Source organism: Pristiophorus japonicus, chromosome 19 (assembly GCF_044704955.1).
Source record: "Pristiophorus japonicus isolate sPriJap1 chromosome 19, sPriJap1.hap1, whole genome shotgun sequence".
In the NCBI taxonomy this organism is placed as follows: domain Eukaryota; kingdom Metazoa; phylum Chordata; class Chondrichthyes; family Pristiophoridae; genus Pristiophorus; species Pristiophorus japonicus.
In genome coordinates this window covers 19,103,360-19,129,214 of record NC_091995.1, presented here as the reverse complement: position 1 = coordinate 19,129,214, position 25,855 = coordinate 19,103,360, and the positions used below count along the sequence as shown (strand labels likewise).

Genomic DNA, 25,855 nt, shown 5'->3' with positions numbered 1-25,855 from the left:
GGGCTCCATGCAAGACTATCTTTCAATTTGTAATTGGATGCCTGTCACTGAAGGCCTGCAGCTTCAATGCAAAATTCAAATATCTGATTGCAAGAGTGCCAACCTGCTGCAGCAAGAAAAGAAAGACAGACTAGCATTTATATAACTCCTTTCACGACCTCGGGACGTTCCAAACAATGCTCCCTGTAAGCTGCATTTTGTTCTGCGCAGCCTATTTCTTTTAATGTGCAGGCCCTTTATATTTCTGCACATGCGCAGTACTTACAATGGGGGAAATACTGTAAGCAGCCTCGCTGGACCTTTCCCATTAATGCGCAGGGAACGTTGGTCCAAAGCAGTTTACAGCCAATGTGTAGTCACTGTTGTAATATCGGAGCCAATTTGCACTCAGCAAGGTCCCACAAACAGCAGTGTGATAAGAACATAAGAATTAGGAGCAGGAGTCGGCCATTCATCAAGATCATGGCTGATCTTCCACCTCAACACTTTCCTGCACTGTCCCCATATCCCTTAATTCCCTTAATATTTGAAAATCTCTTGATCTCTGTCTTGAATATACTCAACGACTGAGCCTCCATAGCCTGCTGGGGTAGAGAATTTCAAAGATTCACCACCCTCTGAGTGAAGAAGTTTTTCCTCATCTCGGTCCTAAATGTCTGAGCCCTTATTCTGAAACTATGCCCTCTAGTTCTAGATTGTCCCATGAGTAGAAACATCCTGTCAAGCCCCCTCAGAAACTTATGTTTTAATAAGATCACCTCTCATTCTTCTAAACTCCAATGAGTACAGGCCCAACCTGCTCAACATTTCCTCATAAGACAACCCTTTCATCTCGGGAATCAACCTCGTGAACCTTCTCTGAACTGCCTCCAATGCAAGTATATCCCTCCTTAAATAAGGAGACCAAAACTGTACGCAATACTCTTTCAAATATGGTATAAAATTCTATTATATTATGGTCACTCTTCCCTAAGGGTCCTTTTACTACAAGGTTATTAATTAACCCTCTCTCATTGCACAATACTTAGATCTATTGTGCCTGCTCCCTAGTTGGTTCCTCAACATACTGATCTAGCAAACTATCTTGTATACATTCCATGAATTCATCCTCCACATTATTACTGCAAATTTAGTTTGTCTAATATGTAGTTTAGACCCCCATGATTACCGTATTACCCTTGTTACATGTGCCTCTAATTTCCTGATTTATACTCTGCCCTACATTACAACTCCTGTTTGGGGGCTAATAAACAATGTTTTCTGCCCCTTGCTGTTTCTTAACTCCACCCAAACTGATTCTACTTGATTGTCGGAGCTAAGATCCTTTCTCTTTTCTGTCATTATCTTATCCTTTATTATCAGGGCTACCCCTCCACCTTTCCTAATTTGCCGATCTCTTCTAAAAGTTAAGTATCCTGGAATATTTAGTTCCCAACCTTGGTTACTTTGCAACCATGGCTATTGGATCAAACCTGTTCATTTCTATCTGTGCTATTAATTCATCTATTTTGTTGCGAATTCTTCGCGCATTCAGGTATAGTGCCTTTAGCTTTGACTTTTTTCTATTTCTCCCTGATGTCACCTTAGTCACTGATGGGTTATTACCTTTGTTACTCTTTCTGTCCCTTCCTGACCCAGTCTGTTTATTTTTACCCAAAACTCTGCTCTGCTCTAAAGCCTTGACATTTCTCTTGCTGCTTTTAAATGTGCTCTTACCTGAATCCTCCAAGCCCCCCCCCCCCCCACCTTCATTAGTTTAAAGCCCTGTCTACTGTCTTAGTTAATCGATTTACCAGGACACTTGTTCCAGCCTGGTTTAAGTGGTGCCTGTCCCAACTGAAGAGCTCCCTCTTTCCCCAGTACTGGTGCCAGTGCCCCATGAAGCAAAACCCCTGCCTCCCACACCACTCTTCAGGACACGCATTTAACCATCTAATCTGCTTATCCCCATGTCAATTGGTGCGTGGCTCAGATAACAATCCAGAGATTATTACCGTTGAGGTTCTGTTTTTTAATTTGGACCCGACTCCTCAAACACTCTCAGTCGAACCTCATGATGACCAAATAATCTGCTTTTGTGATGTTAAACTTCTTTACCCAGAGAGTACTTAGAATGTGGAACTCGCTCCCACCAGGAGTGGTTGAGGCGAATAGCACAGAGGCATTTAAGGGGAGGCTAGAAATCGGCACGGTCCCGGCCTGCAAGACCATCAGCAGGCCGAGGCCATTGGAGGGAGCAGCATGCGGCAGTCCGGCCCGGAAATCGGCAAGGTCCTGGCCTGCAAGACCATCAGCAGGCCGAGGCCATTGGAGGGAGCAGCACATGCTGCTGAAGGAGGGCGATGGCTACGAAGCCAGGTCGCTGATTGCAGTGCGGGCAGGCACAGCAGGAGGAGTGAAGGAGTGGCAAGAGTCCGTAGAGGGAAGTGATCGGGGCCCAGAAGAGGCGAGGGCCCAGGGGCAGCACAGGCCAGCCCACACTGCGACTTGTGTGCGCGCTCGGTCTGTGCAGCAGAGCTGGTCTCCAGTTAGTCTTGGATAATCCTTGCCACTGGACCAAGACCTAGCTCTGTCAAGCCCGTGTGGTGGCTGGTGTGCAACGTTAAAAAAATTCCAAGCACAGGCATCTTCCACCCTTCAGGATGTAGTTCGGGATCTGGAATATTAGGTCCTTCATTGAAACACCTGTGAACTCATCCCTTTTTGGCGTGGAAGCAAGTCATCCTCGCTTCGAGGGACTGCCTATGATGATGATGATGAGATAAACAAATGAGGGAGAAAGGAATCAACGTACGATGGGGTGAGATGAAGAGGGGTGGGAGGATGCTCGTGTGGAGCATAAAATGCTGTAATATTTCTGTGCTGGAAATACTATGTAAAACAATGTAAATTTTAACCAAACCCACCTGTCGGGAAACCAACAGACGTGGGTGTGCCGCTGATTTAACCCTTCGCCTGCCAGTTGAGAGTAATATTGGGCAGGGCGTAAAACCGATGTTTCACCCGATCGCGTGGGTTTCCCGCCCGGAGAGTTCAGTTAAAATGACCCCCTCAGTATCGGCGGTTGGTTGCAATTCTCCCAATGTACCAGCCCCTGCAGGCAGCACACGTTCACTAGTTCGCAGGCGATTCTGCGCACTTAGACATAGAAACATAGAAACATAGAAAATAGGTGCAGGAGTAGGCCATTCGGCCCTTCTAGCCTGCACCGCCATTCAATGAGTTCATGGCTGAACATGCAACTTCAGTACCCCATTCCTGCTTTCTCACCATACCCCTTGATTCCCCTAGTAGTAAGGACTTCATCTAACTCCTTTTTGAATATATTTAGTGAATTGGCCTCAACAACTTTCTGTGGTAGAGAATTCCACAGGTTCACCACTCTCTGGGTGAAGAAATTCCTCCTCATCTCAGTCCTAAATGGCTTCCCCCTTATCCTTAGACTGTGTCCCCTGGTTCTGGACTTCCCCAACATTGGGAACATTCTTCCTGCATCCAACCTGTCTAAACCCGTCAGAATTTTAAACGTTTCTATGAGGTCCCCTCTCATTCTTCTGAACTCCAGTGAATACAAGCCCAGTTGATCCAGTCTTTCTTGATAGGTCAGTCCCGCCATCCCGGGAATCAGTCTGGTGAACCTTCGCTGCACTCCCTCAATAGCAAGAATGTCCTTCCTCAGGTTAGGAGACCAAAACTGTACACAATACTCCAGGTGTGGCCTCACCAAGGCCCTGTACAATTGTAGCAACACCTCCCTGCCCTTGTACTCAAATCCCCTCGCTATGAAGGCCAACATGCCATTTGCTTTCTTAACCGCCTGCTGTACCTGCATGCCAACCTTCAATGACTGATGTACCATGACACCCAGGTCTCGTTGCACCTCTCCTTTTCCTAATCTGTCACCATTCAGATAATAGTCTGTCTCTCTGTTTTTACCACCAAAGTGGATAACCTCACATTTATCCACATTATACTTCATCTGCCATGCATTTGCCCACTCGCCTAACCTATCCAAGTCGCTCTGCAGCCTCATAGAATCCTCCTTGCAGCTCACACTGCCACCCAACTTAGTGTCATCCGCAAATTTGGAGATACTACATTTAATCCCCTCGTCTAAATCATTAATGTACAGTGTAAACAGCTGGGGCCCCAGCACAGAACCTTGCGGTACCCCACTAGTCACTGCCTGCCATTCTGAAAAGTCCCCATTTACTCCTACTCTTTGCTTCCTGTCTGACAACCAGTTCTCAATCCATGTCAGCACACTACCCCCAATCCCATGTGCTTTAACTTTGCACATTAATCTCTTGTGTGGGACCTTGTCGAAAGCCTTCTGAAAGTCCAAATATACCACATCGACTGGTTCTCCCTTGTCCACTCTACTGGAAACATCCTCAAAAAATTCCAGAAGATTTGTCAAGCATGATTTCCCTTTCACAAATCCATGCTGACTTGGACCTATCATATTACCTCTTTCCAAATGCACTGCGATGACATCCTTAATAATTGATTCCATCATTTTACCCACTACCGATGTCAGGCTGACCGGTCTGTAATTCCCTGTTTTCTCTCTCCCTCCTTTTTTAAAAAGTGGGGTTACATTGGCTACCCTCCACTCCATAGGAACTGATCCAGAGTCAATGGAATGTTGGAAAATGACTGTCAATGCATCCACTATTTCCAAGGCCACCTCCTTAAGTACTCTGGGATGCAGTCCATCAGGCCCTGGGGATTTATCGGCCTTCAATCCCATCAATTTCCCCAACACAATTTCCCGACTAATAAGGATTTCCCTCAGTTCCTCCTCCTTACTAGACCCTCCGACCCCTTTTATATCCGGAAGGTTGTTTGTGTCCTCCTCAGTGAATACCGAACCAAAGTACTTGTTCAATTGGTCTGCCATTTCTTTGTTCCCCGTTATGACTTCCCCTGATTCTGACTGCAGGGGACCTAAGTTTGTCTTTACTAACCTTTTTCTCTTTACATATCTATAGAAACTTTTGCAATCCGTCTTAATGTTCCCTGCAAGTTTCTTCTCGTACTCCATTTTCCCTGCCCTAATCAAACCCTTTGTCCTCCTCTGCTGAGTTCTAAATTTCTCCCAGTCCCCGGGTTCTCTGCTATTTCTGGCCAATTTGTATGCCACTTCCTTGGCTTTAATGCTATCCCTGATTTCCCTTGATAGCCACGGTTGAGCCACCTTCCCTTTTTTATTTTTACGCCAGACAGGAATGTACAATTGTTGTAGTTCATCCATGCGGTCTCTAAATGTCTGCCATTGCCCATCCACAGTCAACCCCTTCAGTATCATTCGCCAATCTATCCTAGCCAATTCACGCCTCATACCTTCAAAGTTACCCTTCTTTAAGTTCTGGACCATGGTCTCTGAATTAACTGTTTCATTCTCCATCCTAATGCAGAATTCCACCATATTATGGTCACTCTTCCCCAAGGGGCCTCGCACAACGAGATTGCTAATTAATCCTCTCTCATTACACAACACCCAGTCTAAGATGGCCTCCCCCCTAGTTGGTTCCTCGACATATTGGTCTAAAAAACCATCCCTTATGCACTCCAGGAAATCCTCCTCTACCGTATTGCTTCCAGTTTGGTTAACCCAATCTATGTGCATATTAAAGTCACCCATTATAACTGCTGCACCTTTATTGCACGCACCCCTAATTTCATGTTTGATGCCCTCCCCAACATCACTACTACTGTTTGGAGGTCTGTACACAACTCCCACTAACGTTTTTTGTCCTTTGGTATTCTGCAGCTCTACCCATATAGATTCCACATCATCCAAGCTAATGTCCTTCCGAACTATTGCCTTAATTTGCTCCTTAACCAGCAATGCTACCCCACCTCCTTTTCCTTTTATTCTATCTTTCCTGAATGTTGAATACCCCTGGATGTTGAGTTCCCAGCCCTGATCATCCTGGAGCCACGTCTCCGTAATCCCAATCACATCATATTTGTTAACATCTATTTGCACAGTTAATTCATCCACTTTATTGCGGATACTCCTTGCATTAAGACACAAAGCCTTCAGGCTTGTTCTTTTAACACCCTTTGTCCTTTTAGAATTTTGCTGTACAGTGGCCCTTTTTGTTCTTTGCCTTGGGTTTCTCTGCCCTCCACTTTTCCTCATCTCCTTTCTGTCTTTTGCTTTTGCCTCCTTTTTGTTTCCCTCTGTCTCCCTGCATTGGTTCCCATCCCCCTGCCATATCAGTTTAAATCCTCCCCAACAGCACTAGCAAACACTTCCAGAATCCAGACCCAGTCCCCTAACTGGTGAAATCCATCTCCCAAAAATGTTCTAATCTGCTTAACTCCATAAGGGATTATGTGGGTGCAGATTAGTGGGTGCTATATATAGCAAGGAGATTTTCGTGGGATCTCGTTGAAACTTCAAGGAGAACTGGTTTGGCCAGGCAAGCTGCTCAATGTGGCCAACAGTTCAAAGACATGCACGTTAGGAGCACAAAGGGAGGTTAAGTGGAACTTTCTCACCTTGTGGAAGACTATTGAAGCGCACAACGAAAATGGGTACAAGAGAAAATTAGATTTGTTTCTGGAGAAAAGGGATTATGGGCAAAACAGTGAGTAGGTGGGTAGATGGTGCATGAAAGGCCATTGAGCTCTGCTGTAACGAAAGAACTTGCATTTCTATAGCACCTTTCACAGCATCTGTGTTTTTAGTGATGTTGGTTGAGGAATAGCTATTGGCCAGAACACCGGGGAGAACTCCCCTGCGCTTCTTGTCGGCTGCGACTCAGTGGGTGGCACTCTCGCCTCTTGAGTCAGAAGGTTGTGGGTTCAAGTCCCACTCCAGAGACTTGAGCACATAAATCCAGGCTGACATTCTAGGTGCTGTGCTGAGGGAGTGCTGCACTCTCTGAGGTGCCGACTTTCAGATGAGACGTTAAACCTGGTCGCTGCCTGCTCTCTCAGATGAATGTAAAAGATCCCTTAAAATCATGAATTTAAATATAGAAAAGGAGGAAACTGAAGAAGAAAATGTGGTGCAGATGTTGCGAATTCACTGTCGTCCAGGTGAAAGATTCTGAATGTAGTCAGTGTTCTGGAACTGTGAAGTTCTGTCCTTTTTGGGGATTTGCAGTCTATGGAGTTAACGAAGCTCCATCTAGTGGTAGATGTGTGCAGCTGCAGGCATGACTGACAGCTGGTAGCTGCTCATTTAATGGGAAAGCCTGTCGAGGTGGCCCAGTGAGGATTGACGTACTGATGCCGAAATAATGGCCCGAAAATTGTGGTCGGAGGCTTCCGAAAGTACTTGGTGGTCCCAGAGGAATGTTTACTTGCGGTCCGAGGCCTAGATGCGTAGCTAGGCGTATGGTGTCTCGCATCCTAGGGACGTAAGCGCAACCTGGAATCACGTGAGCCTGGACCACCAATGAACATGGAGTATTCTCATTGGTAATAATGGGAACTCCGTTTGTACGAGCTCCCATTACTATCAATGAGAATACCCCCCCAAACACAACACAATAAATACAAAACAACATCTTGCATATTTAAAATTACCGTATATACTTGTGTATCATGCGACTTTTGAAGACCTAAATTGTAACCTAAATTTGGGGGGTAGCATGATACGCGAGATACAAAATTTGCGGGTGTGAAGTGCTGGCCAAGATTAGGCCGTTGGGCTGTTAAGCAGACCGTATCCACGCTGAATCTCGGCAGGTATCTCCTGGGCTGGATTGCAGCCTCTATTGTCACTTGTACTGTATCTTTGCTGTGGTCTAGAGATCGCCACCCACAACTCCCTCTGAAGTTTGCTGCATTATTAGAGGCTTTAACAATCAAATCTCCATCTATCTCAGCCCATGCTTCTTTTACCCGCAAACACAGTAGAGGCAAATCCGGAGCCTTCATATTCCCTCCCTTCGTAAATGATTTCTCTCCTTCCATCATCCAGTCATTCCATTTCTTTCTTATATTGTCTTTAAATGGCTTATTAATGGATACATCAAGTGGCTGAACGACGCTAGTCAAGCCAGCTGGAATGTTTGCTATATCGGTGTTCGATTCGCGAACAGCTTTCACAACAGAATCCACTCGATGTTTCATGATTCGGTTGTTAAGGTCTGTATTCGATCGTTGTTATGTGTTAGGGTACTTGTTACGTGTTGGGTACTTGTTAAACTTGTTTGAAAGCCTAGCCTAGTGGCATCTGGTATCTCAAAAAAGTGACTCGCATGATACATGAGATATATGATAAAATCATGTTTTGGGGACGAAAATTTAGGGGTCGCATGATACGTGAGATCGTAGGATACGCGAGTATATACGGTAATTGCAATTGAATGTTTAAGACAAAAACTTTTTTTTTCAGTGTGTTTAATAGGGGTAAAAATAAACTTGCCTTAATGGACAGGGTTTTTAATGTAAAAATTAGTAATAAAATGTAATTTTTCTATCTTTTAAAACTCTTATGCTGGTAAAAGTAGGCTATACCAGGCATAAGAGTTGGAAGGACATACACGTTGGCCAAATAGCCCAAATTTCAGCGCGCGAATGTCCTTCTCCCGGGGATGCGTGCGCTCTGTCAAGACATTTTGACAGATCGCAAATGTCAGCTCTTGGCACATGCACATCGTGCGGCGAGAACAGGCATTTACGAGGCCTCTTCAGGCGCGTACCCAGAGAGGCCGCAATTTACGGCCCAATGTGTGTGGCACACAACTGTGTAGAGTTTGCGCTCGTATTATCAGCGCAGATTAGGTGAATACACTTATTCAAGGTGAATATACTTGCCTTGGAAGGGAGAGCAACGTTTAGGTTTACCAGACTGATTCCTGGAATGGGTGGATAGCCCTGTGAAGAGAGATTGAGCAGACTAGGCCTATATTCTCTAGAGTTTAGAAGAATGAGAGGTGATCTCTTTGAAACGTACAAAATTCTTACAGGGGAGATGCAGGGAGGAGTTATTTTTCTATTTTTTGTGTTTTTCGAAGTTTCTCATGGTGCATATGGGGTGTGCTGCGTTTTACATTGCCATACGCTGTTTTTGAGGTTTTCTAGTTATTTTTTCTATTGTTTTGGGGAGTCAAGAACCAGGGGTCACAGTCTCAGAATGAGGGTCGGTCATTTAGGACTGAGATGATTGAAAACTTTCTTCACTCAGAGGGTGATGAATCTTTGGAATTCTCTATCTCGGAGAACTGTGGATGCTAAGTGGTTGAGTATATTCAAGACAGAGATCGATAGATTTTTGGATATTAAGGGAATCAAGGGATATGGGGATAGTGCAGGAAAGTAGAGTTGAGGTAGAAGATCAGCCATGATATTGAATGGCGGAGCAGGCTCGAGGGGCCATGTGGCCTACTCTTGCTCCTATTTCTTAATGCTCTTGTGTTCTTAAATTGACACAAAAGATTGGGGGATTTCAAACGCAAGTTACGCCAAGGCTTCGGTGATTTTTAACGCTGTTTCAAAATCATTTTGCCAGAAGCCGGCCCCGTCCACAAAGTTGGCCCCTCCCCCAGATTGAAATAACGAGGACCGTGAGTTTCCGCTGACTGTCTTGGGAAGATTCCTCCCGATGTGTTGTACTTGGGATATTCTCTTCCATTAAATGGAACCGTGGAACACGTATTGAGCATCTTATTCGATTTGGAAGATTTTAAAGAAAGAAAGACGTGCATTCCATGCAGCTCTTTACACGGCCTCAAGACATTCCAAAGGCCTTCATAGCATCATTTGAGGTGTGCTCACTGTTGTAATGTAAGAAATGCGAAGCCAGTTTGCACACAGCCAAGGTCCCACAAACAGCAATGTCACAATTGCCAAATAATCTGTTTGTTGGTTGAATGATTAATATTGGTCAGGAAATCGGGGCAATTTCCCCTGCTCTTCTTAAAAATAGTGCTATGGGATCTTTTAAATCCACCTGAAAGAGCAAACAGGACCTCGTTTAACATCTCATCCGAATGTTGGCACGTGTGACAGTGCAGCACTCCCCTTGGTACTGCACTGGAGCATCAGCCTAGATTTTGTGCTGTAGACTCCACTTCTACACTGCACCACATCCCATCTCTAACCTTCTCCGGTCTCGAGATCCGAGATCTCTCCATTCCTCCAACTCCAGCCTCTTTCACATCTCCGATTTTCATTGCTTCCCCCATTGGCGGCCATGCCTTCAGCTGCCTGGGCCCCAAACTCCAAAATGTCCTCCCTAAACCTCTCCGCCTCTTGACCTCTCTCTCCACTCCTTTTAAGATACCCCTTTAAAACCTACTTCTTTGACCAAGCTTTTGGCCACCTGTCCTATCTCTCTGTGGCTCGGTGCCAAATCTTGTTTGGTAATCGCTCCTGGGAAGCGGCTTGGGACGTTTTTCTAAGTAAAAGGCGGTGTACAAATGCGAGTTGTTATCTAAAAGCGCTTCAGGTACATGCATAGGGAAGTGGAACAGCTGGTTGTGTACAGCAAACCGTCACAAGCAGCAAGGAGATACAGGAGCCGCCCACTATTGGTTTCAGTGGTGTCGGTAGAAGAAAATGTTCGGACAGTGCATGAACTCCCCGGTAGCATTGGTATCGTTAACCTGTGCCTCCCGAGTAATGCCGGTTAAACATTTCCTTCCAAGGGAATGTGGCATTGTGGGACCTCCAGCAGCTTAAAGGAGAGGTGACCTCTAGTCGCTCTGGCTGTGACATTCCTGGGCACTGCTGTAATCATTACGTTTATTGCAACTGGAGAAAGATGCCTGGCACCGCCGGCAGGAATGTGCAGCTGTTGTAACCAAGAAAGACTTGCAGTTATAGCATGCCTTATGCAACTTCCGGACCTCCCAAAGCCACTGAAGCACTTTGAAATAGCGCCGTGGGATCTTTTACGTCCAGCTGAGAGAGAAGATGGGGCCTCAGTTTAACGTCTCTCCCCCATTGACTCCAAAGGCGAGAGTGCTACCCACTAAGCCACGGCTAATGCTCAATGTTACCTACCACAGTCGGGAGACGAGGGGCGAAATACTGACGTCGGGATTGAATTCCCAGTCTCTGCACTGTGAACTCTTGGGTGTGAAGAGTTTGCCAAGTGCAAATGCCTAAGTGTTTCCCTTCGCAGCACTGTTAGTTAATCTCAATGGGTGGCACTCTGAGTCAGAAGGTTGTGGGTTTGAGTCCCGCTCCAAAGACACGAGCATATAATCGAGGCTGCCACTCCCACTGCAGTGCTGAGGGAGCGCTGAGGTGGTGTCTTTTGGATGAGACGTTAAACCCAGGCCCCGTCTGCCTCCTCGGGTGAATGTCAAAGATCCCATGTCTCGCTCGCGCCCCCTGCCCCTCTCGCTCGCGCCCCCTGCCCCTCTCGCTCGCGCCCCCTGCCCCTCTCGCTCGCGCCCCCTGCCCCTCTCGCTCGCGCCCCCCCTGCCCCCCTCGCTCGCGCCCCCCCTGCCCCCCTCGCTCGCGCCCCCCCTGCCCCCCTCGCTCGCGCCCCCCCGCAAAGGTTACTGCACAAGATAAACGTTCACGGGGTTGGGGTAATATATTAGCATGGATGCAGGATTGGCTAACTAAGTCGGGATATATGGGTCATTTTCCGGTTGGCAAACAGTGATTAGTGGGGTGCCACAGGGATCAGTGCTGGCGCCTGAACCATTTACAATCTATATTAATGACTCTGATGAAGGGACCTAGTGTACTGTAGCCACGTTTGCTGATGATACAACGATGGGTGGAAAAGCAAGTTGTGAGGCGGATACAAAAAATCTGCAAAGGGATATAGTGAGGGGGCAAAAATTTGGCAGATGGAGTTTGGGAAAATGTGAGGTTATCCACTTTGGCAGAAATAATAGGAAAGCAAATTATAATTTAAATGGAGAAAAATTGCAATGTGCTGCAGTACAGAAAGACCTGGGGGTCCTTGTGCATGAAACACAAAAAGTGAGTATGCAGGTACAGCAAGTAATCAGGAAGGCAAATGGAATGTTGGCCTTTATTGCAAGGGGGATAGAGTATAAAAGCAGACAAGTCCTGCTACACCTGTACTGCGTATTGGTGAGGCCACACCTGGAGTAGTGCGTACAGTTTTGGTCTCCTTATTTAAGGAAGGATATACTTGCATTGGAGGCTGTTCAGAGAAGGTTCACTAAGTTGATTCCGGAGATGAGGGGGTTGACTTATGAAGGTAGATTGGGCCTATATATATTGGAGTTCAGAAGAATGAGAGGTGATCTTATCAAAACATAAGATAATGAGGGGGCTCGACAAGGTGGAATCAGAGAGGATATTTCCACTCACAGGGGAAACTGAAACTAGGGGACATAGTCTCAGAATAAGGGGTCGCCCATTTAAAACTGAGATGAGGAGAAATTTCTTCTGAGGGTTGTAAATCTGTGGAATTCTTTGTCCCAGAGAGCTGTGGGGGCTGGGTCATTGAATATATTTAAGGCGGAGATAGACAGATTTTTGAGCAATAAGGGAATAAAAGGTGATGGGGAGCGGGCAGGGAAGTGAAACTGAGTCCATGATCAGATCAGCCATGATCTTATTGAATGGCAGAGCAGGCTCGAGGGAACAGGTGGCCTACTCCTCCGAATTCTCATGTTTTCATGTTCTTATTTCAGCCCCTTGAGTCTGTTCTGCATCGCAACAGCAGCACCACATCACATGGCGAGAATTAGAAAACGTTGGTTACTGCTTTGTAAACAATGGTGCTAATTGATAACATTAGTCTTTGCATCATGTCCCTGTACACGTACCATATTTCTCAGCATGGTTAGTTTCATACAACAATAATTCCACTTGTATAGAGCTTTTAATGTAGTAAACTGTCCAAAGTTGCTTCACGGGAGCTTCATCAAACAAAATTTGACACCGAGCCACATAAGGAAATATTAGGGCAAGTGACTGAAAGGTTATTCAAAGAGGTAGGTTTTAAGGGGCATTTTTAGTGAAAGTGAGGTTTGGGGGGGAATTCTAGGGCTTGGAACTGAGGCAGCTGAAGGCACGGCCACCGATGCTGGAGCGAAGGAAAGTGGATGCGCAAGAGGCCAGAATTTGAGGAGCGCAGCGATCTCGGAGGGTTGTCGGGCTGGAGGAGGTTACAGAGATGGGGAGGGGAGTGGGGGGGTGGGGGGCGCGGCGTGGGGGTGGAAACCATGGAGGGATTTGAAAACCAGGATGAGAATTTTTTTTAATTGAGGCGTTGCCAGACTGGGGAGCCAGTGTAGGTCAGCAAGCACGGGTGATGGGTGAGCGGGACTTAGTGCGTGTTAGGATACAGACAGCAGAGTTTTGGTTGAGCTGTACGATACAGAGGGGGCAAGGTGGACGGCTGGGCAGGAGAATATTGGAATAATCGAGTCTGGAGGGAATAAAGTCTTGGATGAGAATTTCAGCAGCAGAGGCAGGGATGGACGGAGATGGAAGTCGGCCTATATTCTCTAGAGTTGAGAAGAATGAGAAGTGATCTCATTGAAAGATACAAAATTCTTACAAGGTTTGACAGGATAGATACAGGGAGGATGTTTCCCTTGGCTGGGGAGTCCAGAACCAGGGGTCACAGTCTCAGAATAAGGGGTCGGCCATTTAGGACTGAGATGAGGAAAAACTTCTTTACTCACAGGGTGGGGAATCTCTACCTCAGAGGGATGTGGATGCTCAGTCGTTGAATATATTCAAGACAGAGATCGATAGATTTTTGGCTATTAAGAGAATCAAGCGATATGGGGCGGGGAAGTGGAGTTGGGGTAGAAGATCAGCCATGATCTCAGTGAACGGCGGAGCAGGCTCGAGGGGGCCACATGGCCGACTCCTGCTCCGATTTCTTTTGTTCTTGTGTCTTGGTGATGGAGAGGATGGATGCGGGGTCTGATGTGCATCTCTGGGCCAGGTCGGATGGCAAGGTTGGAAACGGTCTTGTTCAATGTCAGACAGGGTCAAGGAGATGGATGGAATTGGTGGCTAGGGAGTGGAGTTTGTGGTACATAGTATCTTCCAATGTTGTATTCTTTCACCGCAGCTGCCCTTTTGCTTGCAAATCAGGCGGGTGGGCTTTCTATTCACGTCAAAGAAATACGAAATGAATTTCATCGTTCATGTGAACGTTCTGGTAATTTACCCGATTGGCGCTGCATGTTTTCTGGGTTACGTACTGTGCAGTTTAGGAGGGGGGAGTACAAAGGTTATAGTCAAGGCTATTGACACGGCTGAAAAAGCAATTATTTTTGCTTTTAAGAAAAGCAGGCTTTTCTCTTGTAAGAAAGGCACTGATGCCGGTAGTAATTGTTTTTCTCAAGTGAATCCATAGCATGGGTTCGGCACAGACAAAATAACCTCATTTTTGTCTGATTTATCACCACCAGTAAAGTAAATAGAGGAAATAAAAGCATGTTAATGGATTTAGGCATGGGCACATCTGCCTCTCCAAGACTTATGGATTGGTATCATTTAAAATTCCTGTCTTTCCCCTTCCAATCCCATCTGTCAGCTGTTGCCCTTTGTCAGATCCGACACCACAGCGATTATAATCGTGTAATCGTAAGAAACTCACCGATAAATTAGCGTTTTCCTTTCAATCTGCGGAGTGCAATACCAGTATTCTGTGTATGGATTATTTATTTTAGCTTCAGAAGGGAATTAGATAGATGCATGGCTGGGCTATGTGAAAGGGGCAGGGGAGTGGGACTAATTGGACAGCACTTTCAAAGGCTGTGCCTGCTCAGTCAATGAGTGTATTCAAGACTGAGGTCGATAGATTTTTGCATACTAAGAGAGTTGAGGGATATGGGGCGAAGAACATAAAAATTAGGAGTAGGAGTCGGCCATTTGGCCCCTTCAAGCCTGCTCCTCCATTCAATGAGATCATGGCTGATCTTCTACCTCAACTCCACTTTCCTGCACTATCCACATATCCCTTGATTTCCTTAATATCCAAAAATCTATTGATCTCAGTCTTGAATATGCTCAGACTGAGCTTCCACATCCCTCTGCGGTAGAGAATTCCAAAGATTCACCACCCTCTGAGTGAAGAAGTTTCCCCTCATCTCAGTCCTAAATTGCTGACCCCCTTATCCTGAGACTCTGACCCCTGGTTCTAGACTCCCCAGCCAGATGATGTGGGAAACTGAGGTCAAGGGTCAACCATGATCTTACCCTCTTATGACACTGAAAAGTGTGGAGGAACAAAGGGACCTTGGAGTGCAGGTCCACAGATTCCTGAAGGTAGCAGGCCAGGTAGATAAGGTGGTTAAGAAGGCATATAGAATATTTGCCTTTATTAGTTGAGGCATGTAATACAAGAGCAGGGGGGGGGGTTATGCTTAGACTGTATGAAATATTGGTTAGGCCGCAGCTGGACTGGTAACCACATTACAGGAAAGGTGTGATTGCACTGGAAAGGGTGCAGAGGAGATATACAAGTATGTTGCCTGGATTGGAGAATTTTGGTTATGAGGAAAGATTGGAGATACTGGGTCTGTTGGTTATTTGGAACAGAGGAGGCTGAGGTGAAGCCTGAGTGAGGTGTACAAAATTATGAGGAGCCTGGATAGAGTGGATAGGAAGGACCTGTTCCTCTTGGCAGAAGGGTCAACAACCAGGGGGCATGTATTTAAAGTAATTGGGGGGTGGTTTAGAGTAGATTTGACAAGGTCCCACACAAGAGATAAGTGTGCAAAATTAAGGCACATGGGATTGGGGGTAATGTACTGATGTGGATAGAGAACTGGTTGGCAGACAGGAAGCAGAGTGGGAATAAACGGGTCCTTTTCAGAATGGCAGGCAGTGACTAGTGGGGTGCCGCAGGGTTCAGTGCTGGGACCCCAGCTATCTACAATATACATTAATGATTTAGATGAAGGAATTGAATGCAATATCTCCAAGTTTGCAGATGACACTGAGCTGGGTGGCAGTGCGAGCTGTGAGGAGGATGCTAAGAGGCTGCAGAGGGACTTGGATAAGTGTGAGGTTATCCACTTTGGTTGCAAAAACAGGAATGCAGAATATTATCTGAATGGTGAAAGATTAGTAAAAGGGGAGGTGCAACGAGACCTGGGTGTCATGGTACATCAGTCATTGAAGGTTGGCATACAGGTGCAGCAGGTGGTGAAGAAGGTAAATGGCATGCTGGCCTTCATAGCTAGGGGATTTGAGTATAGGAGCAGGGAGGTCTTACTGCAGTTGTACAGGGCCTTGGTCAGACCACACCTTGAATATTGTGTAGTTTTGGTCTCCTAATCTGAGGAAGGACATTCTTGCTATTGAGGGAATACAGCGAGGTTCACCAGACTGATTCCCGGGATGGCAGGGATGGCAGGACTGACATATGAAGAAAGACTGGATCGACTAGGCTTATATTCAATGGAATTTAGAAGAATGAGAGGGAATCTCATAGAAACATATAAAATTCTGACGGGATTGGGCAGGTTAGGTGCAGGAAGAATGTTCCTGATGTTGGGGAAGTCCAGAACCAGGGGTCACAGTCTAAGGATAAGGGGTAAGCCATTTAGGACCGAGATGAGGAGAAACTTCTTCATTCAGAGAATTGTGAACCTGTGGAGTTCTGTACCATAAAGTTGTTGAGGCCAGTTCGTTAGATATATTCAAAAGGGAGTTCGATGTGGCCCTTATGGCTAAAGGGATCAAGGGTATGGAGAGAAAGCAGGAAAGGGGTACTGAAGTTGCATGATCAGCCATGATCTTATTGAATGGTGGTGCAGGCTCGAAGGGCCGAATAGCCTACTCCTGCACCTACTTTCTATGTTTCTATGAAATGTCTTCACCCAGAGGATGGTGGGGGTCTGGAACTCACTGCCTGAAAGGGTGGTAGAGGCAGAAACCCTCAGCACATTTAAAAGATACTTAGATGTGCATTTGAAGTGCCGTAACCTACAGGGCTGCAGACCAAGAGCTGGAAAGTGAGATTAAGTTGAACAGCTCTTTGTCGGCCGGCGCGGACACGATGGACCGAAATGGCTTCCTTCCGTGCTGTAAATTTCTATGATTCTTACTGAATGGCGGAGCCGTACGCCCTGCTCCTGCTCCTACTTCTTTTGTCCTTGTGCTCACTCTGCTTTGCCTTTCACCTCGCAGAGGCCGCACCATCTATCAGCTAGTGGTGACCTTGCTACGATTTATGGTGTGGAATTACTGTGCCGACATTCAGATGGAGGTGATGAAGATGACGCAGCACCCCGAGGACTGGACGATCCAGGTGCGGTGGCGAGTTACAGGCCTGCCGCTCCATGTGCTGATGCTGAAATTTTACAAGAAGGACAAGACTGAACTATATAGGTGAGACTACAGACTGCATTTACCCCAGCGGGTCGCTGAGGGACCTGTTTGCTCGAAGTGCACCTTAACATTTGAAAGAATGTCACTTCAGCATTTGGTGCTGGTTTAAGAACCAGCGGCAGGATTTGTACCTAAAGTCAGGGCGAACTGTTGGGTAATTGGCTGGGGTCCTTTTTCTCTTGGAAAGAGAAGCCCGAGGGGTGACCTGAGGGTGTGCACTTAGAGCCGTAACCTACAGGGCTACGGACCTAGTGCTGGAAGGTGGGATTAGGCTGGGTCGTTCTTTTTCAACCGGCACAGACACGATGGGCCGAATGGCTTCCTTCAGCTTCGTAATTTTCTATGATAGAGGTCTTTTAAAATTATGAAGGGGTTGGATTGGGTAGAAGTAGAGAAGTTCAAAATCATGAGGGGTCTGGACAGAGTAGATTAGCGGGAAGGGTGGACAACCAGAGGACAGAGATTTTAAGGTGTTTGACAAAAGAACCAAAGGCGATGCAAGACAAAACTTTTTTACTCAGCGAATGGTTCGGATCTGGACTGCACGGCCTGAAAGGGTTGTGGAGGCCGATTCAAATCGCGGCTTTCAAAAGGGAGTTGGATAAGTACCCGAGAGAAAAACATTTGTAGGGCTACGGGGAAAGGGCGGGGGAGTGGGACTAGCTGAGAGCCGGCACGGGCTCAACAGGCTGTGAAGGACCTCCTTCCGTGCTGTAACCATTCTATGAAGGTGTTTCCACTTGTGAGTGAGACCAGAACTAGGGGCCAGAAATAGGAGATAGTCACTAAGAAATCTAATAAGAAATTCAGGAGAAACTTCTTTGCCCAGACCATGGTTAGAATGTGTAACTCGCTACCACAAGAAGTAGTTGAGGCGAACAGCATAGATGCATTTAAGGGGAAGCTGGATAAACACATGAGAGAGAAAGGAATAGAGGGTTATGCTGATGGGATGAGATGGAGAGGTTGGAGGAGTTGGAGCCGAACGACCAGTTTCTGTGCTGTATATTCCATGTAATTTGAGGCTTGTGTGGTTTAGTTCAGCATCCTATCACTGTTAATGGGAGCGGTGTGTCCTCCCCTGTACAGTGCAGTAGTGTCCCCAAGCTTAAAAATTCATCCAGTGGGATGCATTGTACTGAAGATTGGGGCGGCTCAATGTGTTAATTGTGGCTTAATTCTGTTCTTTTTGGGGCTCAATTTTCCCCAATGCCGTTTTTTGGCGTATTGCCAGAGTTATGCCTGTTTTCTTGGCCCCAAGTACTCCAAAAAAGTTTCCCCGTTCTATTTTTTGAAATTGGCGCTGTGCAGTCTGTCCTGTAGCTTCGGGGAGTGGAGCCTCGTGTCTGTGCCAAAAAAACGATGCCCTCACTCTGCGTATGCACAGGAAAAAAAGGCTGCTTTTGACGTGATTGCTATGGACGCGTATGCCCAGTACAGCTCCTGGTCTGCGTTCGGCCATTTTTAAAGAGCTTTTTAAAGAGAGAACTTTAATTCTCATTGGGAAAATCGGAGCAACAATGCAAGATGCAACGCGGCTCAAGGACCAAGAATTTCTTACAGGATGAAGTGGAGGCACTAGTTACTGTGATTGAAGCCAGATGGCACGAGCTGGACATCAACAGAAGTCACACAAAAGTTTCACCAAAAGACAGGAAGAAACGCTGGAACCAACTCGCAGAAGATTACTGTGCAGTGGTGACCACCCCGAGGTCTGGAGGCCTGTGCAAAAAGAAGTGGCAGGACCTTGGTCAAGTAGTTAGTGTAAGTAATATTTTCATTTATTCAGTGGGATTGCAATTGTAAATGTGAGCATCTGTATATGTCCCACCCAGCAGAAAGACACCCCCTCTTTTATAAAAAAAAAAAAAAAAAAAAAAAATTATATTTTCATCAGAGGAAGGTAGCACACAACAAAAGGGAAAGAGCTCGAACAGGAGGAGGCCCGGCAAATATGCACCCACTGACACCCTTGGAAGAGAGGGTCGCTGCTTTGATGGGTCCTGCCTGGAGAAAAGCAACCACCACTGCACAAGCTGGGCCCACACTCGAGGGAAAGGGTAGGTCCTGCAAATTCCACAGTCTGGCGTTGCTAAATGTTAAGTACTGCGCGGGCTAGCCGTGCTTCGGTTCATGGGGATGTCTCCGTCAGCTACGTTCCGGTTGATGCAATGTGCTATTATACATCGTGGTCCTTCACATGAGCCTGCTGCCTGCGCTGTGTGAGCCTACTCATGCCACCCTGCCCCCTCCTCTGTTGCTAGCCATTTGTTTGTTCTGTTATATTTTGCAGAACTTGAGGCCAACCCTGACGAGGCTGAAACCAATGCAGAAGAAGATTCAGACGCGGACGAGCCTGAAGAGGAGAACATCTTCCAATCCCACCTTCCAGACCAAGAGCATGGGGGTGAGGGGGAGGGGATGGATGAAGCCCCCACTGTTGTACTCACTTTGGAGGAGGTGTAGGTGCCGCCCATTGAGCTGCCAGCCCCTTTCCTGAGTGGTACAAGTGTTGCTGGGACATTCCATGGTTTCCCACAGTCCGAAGCTGTGGGTCCCAGTGGGGTGCAGCGAGGCACACCCAGGGCCCCACTGTCCCAGGCTGCGGGTCCCACTGGGGTGCAATGAGGCACACGCAGAGCCCACGGTCCCAGGCTGCGGGTCCCAGTGGGATGCAATGAGGCACACCCAGGGCCCCACTGTCCCAGGCTGCGGGTCCCAGTGGGATGCAATGAGGCACACCCAGGGCCCCACTGTCCCAGGCTGCGGGTCCCACTGGGGTGCAGCGAGGCACACCCAGGGCCCCACCGTCCCAGGCTGTGGGTCCCAGTGGGATGCAACGAGCTGCACCCAGGGTGAGGAGGAGAAGGAGAGCTCGACGGCGCTCTTCTGAGATGCAGAATCTAACAAATGTGGTTCAAATTATGGCAATGAATATGGTGAGCATTGACCTTACACAATCACTACTGGACACCATCAGTGGGGTAGGTGATGAGGTATCAGGACTGACGGGAGAAATAACAACACTCTCCCGAAAAATGGGAACACTGTCCGAGAACTTGAGGGAGGGAATGTTGCAGGCAGCTGATACGCTGTCGGTGAACATGAGGGAAGGAATGTCACAGGTAGCTGATACGCTGTCATTGAACATGAAGGAGGGAATGTCACAGGCAGCTGATACGCTGTCAGTGAACATGAAGGAGGGAATGTCACAGGTAGCTGATACGCTGTCATTGAACATGAAGGAGGGAATGTCACAGGTAGCTGATACGCTGTCAGTGAACATGAAGGAGGGAATGTCACAGGTAGTTGACACACTGTCAGGACACATGAGGGAAGGAATGTAGGAGTTAGCTGCTGCAATAAGGGAACATAGATAGAATCAACTGCCACTCCCACCTTAATCCCCAGACCAGCCTCTGTAGGGCCCAAGCAAGGCCCTCCACATTACCACCTGCTCCCTGCCCCCCCATCAAGATATGCGCATTACCCGAGATGTTCGAAAGAATAAGTTTTGTACCAACCCAAGAAACGCTGCACCATCGCCTGCGGGTAGGGGTGGAGTCAACAAGACCAAGCGCAGTGGCCAGCTTTAGAATAAGGTGGAGGAGAGATGGGTGCGGCCTTTCTTTGCTGCTGCTGCTGTTATTGTTACTGTTGTAACTGTTCTCAAATTAAAAGTTTTTACAAATTATGTAAATTTACAAGTTTAAAAGTCTAAGTGATCTTAACTGAGAACTTTAAAGTTTGATACAAGAATATTTTTATTAAAGTTAAGTACAAACAAATGTTAAACTTTTGAATAAAATATATTTTAAATGATGATTGAATCATTTACAATATTTGTTGCATTATTAACACCACTTTTCCATCGTTTCTGCCATTGACACATTACGGAACAGGTCCAAACAGTAAGCACGGTCCATTTGGGCATGACGATCTGCCCTCCGCAGCCGTGCTCCGGGTTCAGGAAGTTGCATGGCGTCATCTTCCTATTCCTCCTCCTACTCCTCGTCATCTTCCTAATCCTCCTCCTCCTCGTCATCTTCCTAATCCTCCTCCTCCTCCTCGTCATCTTCCTATTCCTCCTCCTCCTCCTCGTCATCTTCCTATTCTTCCTAATCCTCCTCCTCCTCGTCATCTTCCTATTCCTCCTCCTACTCCTCGTCATCTTCCTAATCCTCCTCCTCCTCCTCGTCATCTTCCTATTCCTCCTCCTCCTCGTCATCTTCCTATTCCTCCTCCTGCTCCTCATCATCTTCCTATTCCTCCTCCTCCTCCTCGTCATCTTCCTATTCTTCCTCCTCCTCCTCCTCGTCATCTTCCTATTCCTCCTCCTCCTCGTCATCTTCCTATTCCTCCTCCTGCTCCTCGTCATCTTCCTAATCCTCCTCCTCCTCGTCATCTTCCTAATCCTCCTCCTCCTCGTCATCTTCCTATTCCTCCTCCTCCTCCTCCTCCTCCTCCTCCTCGTCATCTTCCTATTCCTCCTCCTCCTCCTCCTCCTCCTCGTCATCTTCCTATTCCTCCTCCTCCTCGTCATCTTCCTATTCCTCCTCCTCCTCCTCGTCATCTTCCTATTCCTCCTCCTCCTCCTCCTCCTCCTCCTCGTCATCTTCCTATTCCTCCTCCTCCTCCTCCTCCTCGTCATCTTCCTATTCCTCCTCCTCCTCCTCCTCCTCCTCCTCGTCATCTTCCTATTCCTCCTCCTCCTCGTCATCTTCCTATTCCTCCTCCTCCTCGTCATCTTCCTATTCCTCCTCCTCCTCCTCCTCCTCCTCCTCGTCATCTTCCTATTCCTCCTCCTCCTCCTCCTCCTCCTCCTCGTCATCTTCCTATTCCTCCTCCTCCTCCTCCTCCTCCTCCTCGTCATCTTCCTATTCCTCCTCCTCCTCCTCCTCCTCCTCCTCCTCGTCATCTTCCTATTCCTCCTCCTCCTCCTCCTCCTCCTCCTCCTCCTCCTCCTCGTCATCTTCCTATTCCTCCTCCTCCTCGTCTTCTTCCTATACCTCCTCCTCCTCGTCATCTTCCTATTCCTCCTCCTCCTCCTCCTCGTCATCTTCCTATTCCTCCTCCTCCTCCTCCTCCTCCTCCTCCTCCTCGTCATCTTCCTATTCCTCCTCCTCCTCGTCTTCTTCCTATACCTCCTCCTCCTCGTCATCTTCCTATTCCTCCTCCTCCTCTCCCTCTCCCTCTCCCTCTCCCTCTCCCTCTCCCTCTCCCTCTCCCTCTCCCTCTCCCTCTCCCTCTCCCTCTCCCTCTCCCTCTCCCTCTCCCTCTCCCTCTCCCTCTCCCTCTCCCTCTCCCTCTCCCTATTCCTCCTCCTCCTATTCCTATTCCTCCTCCTCCTATTCCTATTCCTCCTCCTCCTATTCCTATTCCTCCTCCTCCTATTCCTCCTCATCCTCCTCCTATTCCTCCTCATCATCCTCCTCGTCGTCTTCGTCGTCGTCGTCATCTTCCTCCTCCTCCTCCTCGTCATCCTCCTCCTCCTCCTCCTCGTCATCCTCCTCCTCCTCCTCTTCCTCCTCGCCATCTTTCTCGTCATCCTCCTCCTCGTCATCTTCCTCCTCCTCCTCCTCGTCATCTTCCTCCTCCTCCTCCTCGTCATCTTCCTCCTCCTCCTCGTCATCTTCCTCCTCCTCCTCGTCATCTTCCTCCTCCTCCTCGTCATCTTCCTCCTCCTCCTCGTCATCTTCCTCCTCCTCCTCGTCATCTTCCTCCTCCTCCTCGTCATCTTCCTCCTCCTCCTCGTCATCCTCCTCCTCCTCCTCTTCCTCCTCGCCATCTTTCTCGTCATCCTCCTCCTCGTCATCTTCCTCCTCCTCGTCCTCGTCATCTTCCTCCTCCTCCTCCTCGTCATCTTCCTCCTCCTCCTCCTCGTCATCTTCCTCCTCCTCCTCCTCGTCATCTTCCTCCTCCTCCTCCTCGTCATCTTCCTCCTCCTCCTCCTCGTCATCTTCCTCCTCCTCCTCCTCCTCCTCGTCATCTTCCTCCTCCTCCTCCTCGTCATCTTCCTAGTCCTCCTCCTCGTCATCTTCCTAGTCCTCCTCCTCGTCATCTTCCTAGTCCTCCTCCTCCTCCTCCTCGTCATCTTCCTATTCCTCCTCCTACTCCTCCTCGTCCTCCTCCTCCTCCTCCTCCTCGTCATCTTCCTATTCCTCCTCCTCCTCCTCGTCTTCTTCCTATACCTCCTCCTCCTCGTCATCTTCCTATTCCTCCTCCTCCTCGTCATCTTCCTCCTCCTCCTCCTCCTCCTCTTCCTCTCCCTCTCCCTCTCCCACTCCCTCTCCCACTCCCTCTCCCTCTCCCTCTCCCACTCCCTCTCCCACTCCCTCTCCCACTCCCTCTCCCACTCCCTCTCCCACTCCCTCTCCCACTCCCTCTCCCACTCCCTCTCCCACTCCCTCTCCCACTCCCTCTCCCACTCCCTCTCCCACTCCCACTCCCTCTCCCTCTCCCTCTTCCTCTTCCTCTTCCTATTCCTATTCCTCCTCCTATTCCTATTCCTCCTCCTCCTCCTCCTATTCCTTCTCCTCCTCGTCGTCTTCGTCATCCTCCTCGTCATCCTCCTCCTCCTCCTCCTCGTCATCCTCCTCCTCCTCCTCCTCGTCATCCTCCTCCTCCTCGTCATCTTCCTCCTCCTCCTCCTCGTCATCTTCCTCCTCCTCCTCCTCGTCATCTTCCTCCTCCTCCTCCTCGTCATCTTCCTCCTCCTTCTCCTCCTCCTCGTCATCTTCCTAGTCCTCCTCCTACTCCTCCTCCTCCTCGTCATCTTCCTATTCCTCCTCCTACTCCTCCTCCTCCTCCTCCTCCTCCTCGTCATCTTCCTATTCCTCTTCCTCCTCCTCCTCGTCATCTTCTTATTCCTCCTCTTCCTCCTCTTCCTCCTCCTCCTCGTCATCTTCCTATTCCTCCTCCTCGTCATCTTCCTATTCCTCCTCCTCGTCATCTTCCTATTCCTCCTCCTCCTCCTCCTCCTCGTCATCTTCCTATTCCTCCTCCTGCTCGTCATCTTCCTATTCCTCCTCCTCCTCCTCCTCGTCATCTTCCTATTCCTCCTCCTCCTCCTCGTCATCTTCCTATTCCTCCTCCTCCTCCTCCTCGTCATCTTCCTATTCCTTCTCCTCCTCCTCCTCCTCCTCCTCGTCATCTTCCTATTCCTCCTCCTCCTCGTCATCTTCCTATTCCTCCTCCTCCTCGTCTTCTTCCTATACCTCCTCCTCCTCGTCATCTTCCTCCTCCTCGTCCTCTTCCTCTTCCTCCTCTTCCTCTTCCTCTTCCTCTTCCTCTTCCTCTTCTTCCTCTTCTTCCTCTTCTTCCTCTTCTTCCTCTTCTTCCTCTTCTTCCTCTTCTTCCTCTTCTCCCTCTCCCTCTCCCTCTCCCTCTCCCTCTCCCTCTCCCCTCTCCCTCTCCCTCTCCCTCTCCCTCTCCCTCTCCCTCTCCCTCTCCCTCTCCCTCTCCCTCTCCCTCTCCCTCTCCCTCTCCCTCTCCCTCTCCCTCTCCCTCTTCTTCCTCCTCCTCTTCCTATTCCTCCTCCTATTCCTCCTCCTCCTATTCCTATTCCTCCTCCTCCTATTCCTCCTATTCCTCCTCGTCATCCTCCTCCTCCTCCTCGTCATCTTCCTAGTCCTCCTTCTCCTCCTCCTCGTCATCTTCCTAGTCCTCCTCCTACTCCTCCTCCTCCTCCTCCTCCTCGTCATCTTCCTATTCCTCTTCCTCCTCCTCGTCATCTTCTTATTCCTCCTCTTCCTCCTCCTCCTCGTCATCTTCCTATTCCTCCTCCTCGTCATCTTCCTATTCCTCCTCCTCCTCCTCCTCCTCCTCGTCATCTTCCTATTCCTCCTCCTCCTCGTCATCTTCCTATTCCTCCTCCTCCTCCTCCTCGTCATCTTCCTATTCCTCCTCCTCCTCGTCATCTTCCTATTCCTCCTCCTCCTCCTCCTCCTCCTCGTCATCTTCCTATTCCTCCTCCTCCTCGTCTTCTTCCTATACCTCCTCCTCCTCGTCGTCATCCTCCTCCTCGTCATCTTCCTCTTCCTCTTCCTCTCCTCCCTCTCCCTCTCCCTCTCCCTCTCCCTCTCCCTCTCCCTCTCCCTCCTCTTCCTATTCCTCCTATTCCTATTCCTCCTCCTATTCCTATTCCTCCTCCTCCTCCTCCTCCTATTCCTCCTCATCATCCTCGTCGTCGTCGTCTTCCTCGTCGTCGTCGTCGTCGTCGTCATCTTTCTCGTCATCCTCCTCCTCGTCATCTTCCTCCTCCTCCTCCTCGTCATCTTCCTCCTCCTCCTCCTCGTCATCTTCCTCCTCCTCCTCCTCGTCATCTTCCTCCTCCTCCTCCTCGTCATCTTCCTCCTCCTCCTCCTCGTCATCTTCCTCCTCCTCCTCCTCGTCATCTTCCTCCTCCTCCTCCTCGTCATCTTCCTCCTCCTCCTCGTCATCTTCCTCCTCCTCCTCCTCGTCATCTTCCTCCTCCTCCTCCTCGTCATCTTCCTCCTCCTCCTCCTCGTCATCTTCCTAGTCCTCCTCCTCCTCCTCCTCGTCATCTTCCTATTCCTCCTCCTACTCCTCCTCCTCCTCCTCCTATTCC

At 48.4% G+C, this 25,855-nt stretch overlaps 1 protein-coding gene across 1 annotated transcript in view; it reads left to right on the top strand.

Moving 5' to 3' along the window:
• c19h6orf136 (chromosome 19 C6orf136 homolog) overlaps positions 1-25,855 on the top strand; it is a 64,517-nt gene that overhangs the window by 31,271 nt on the left and 7,391 nt on the right. Inside the window, exon 5 of the mRNA XM_070861342.1 lies at positions 17,065-17,265. Within this exon, the coding sequence (XP_070717443.1) occupies positions 17,065-17,265 (201 nt within the window). The remainder of the gene's footprint in view (positions 1-17,064; positions 17,266-25,855) is intronic.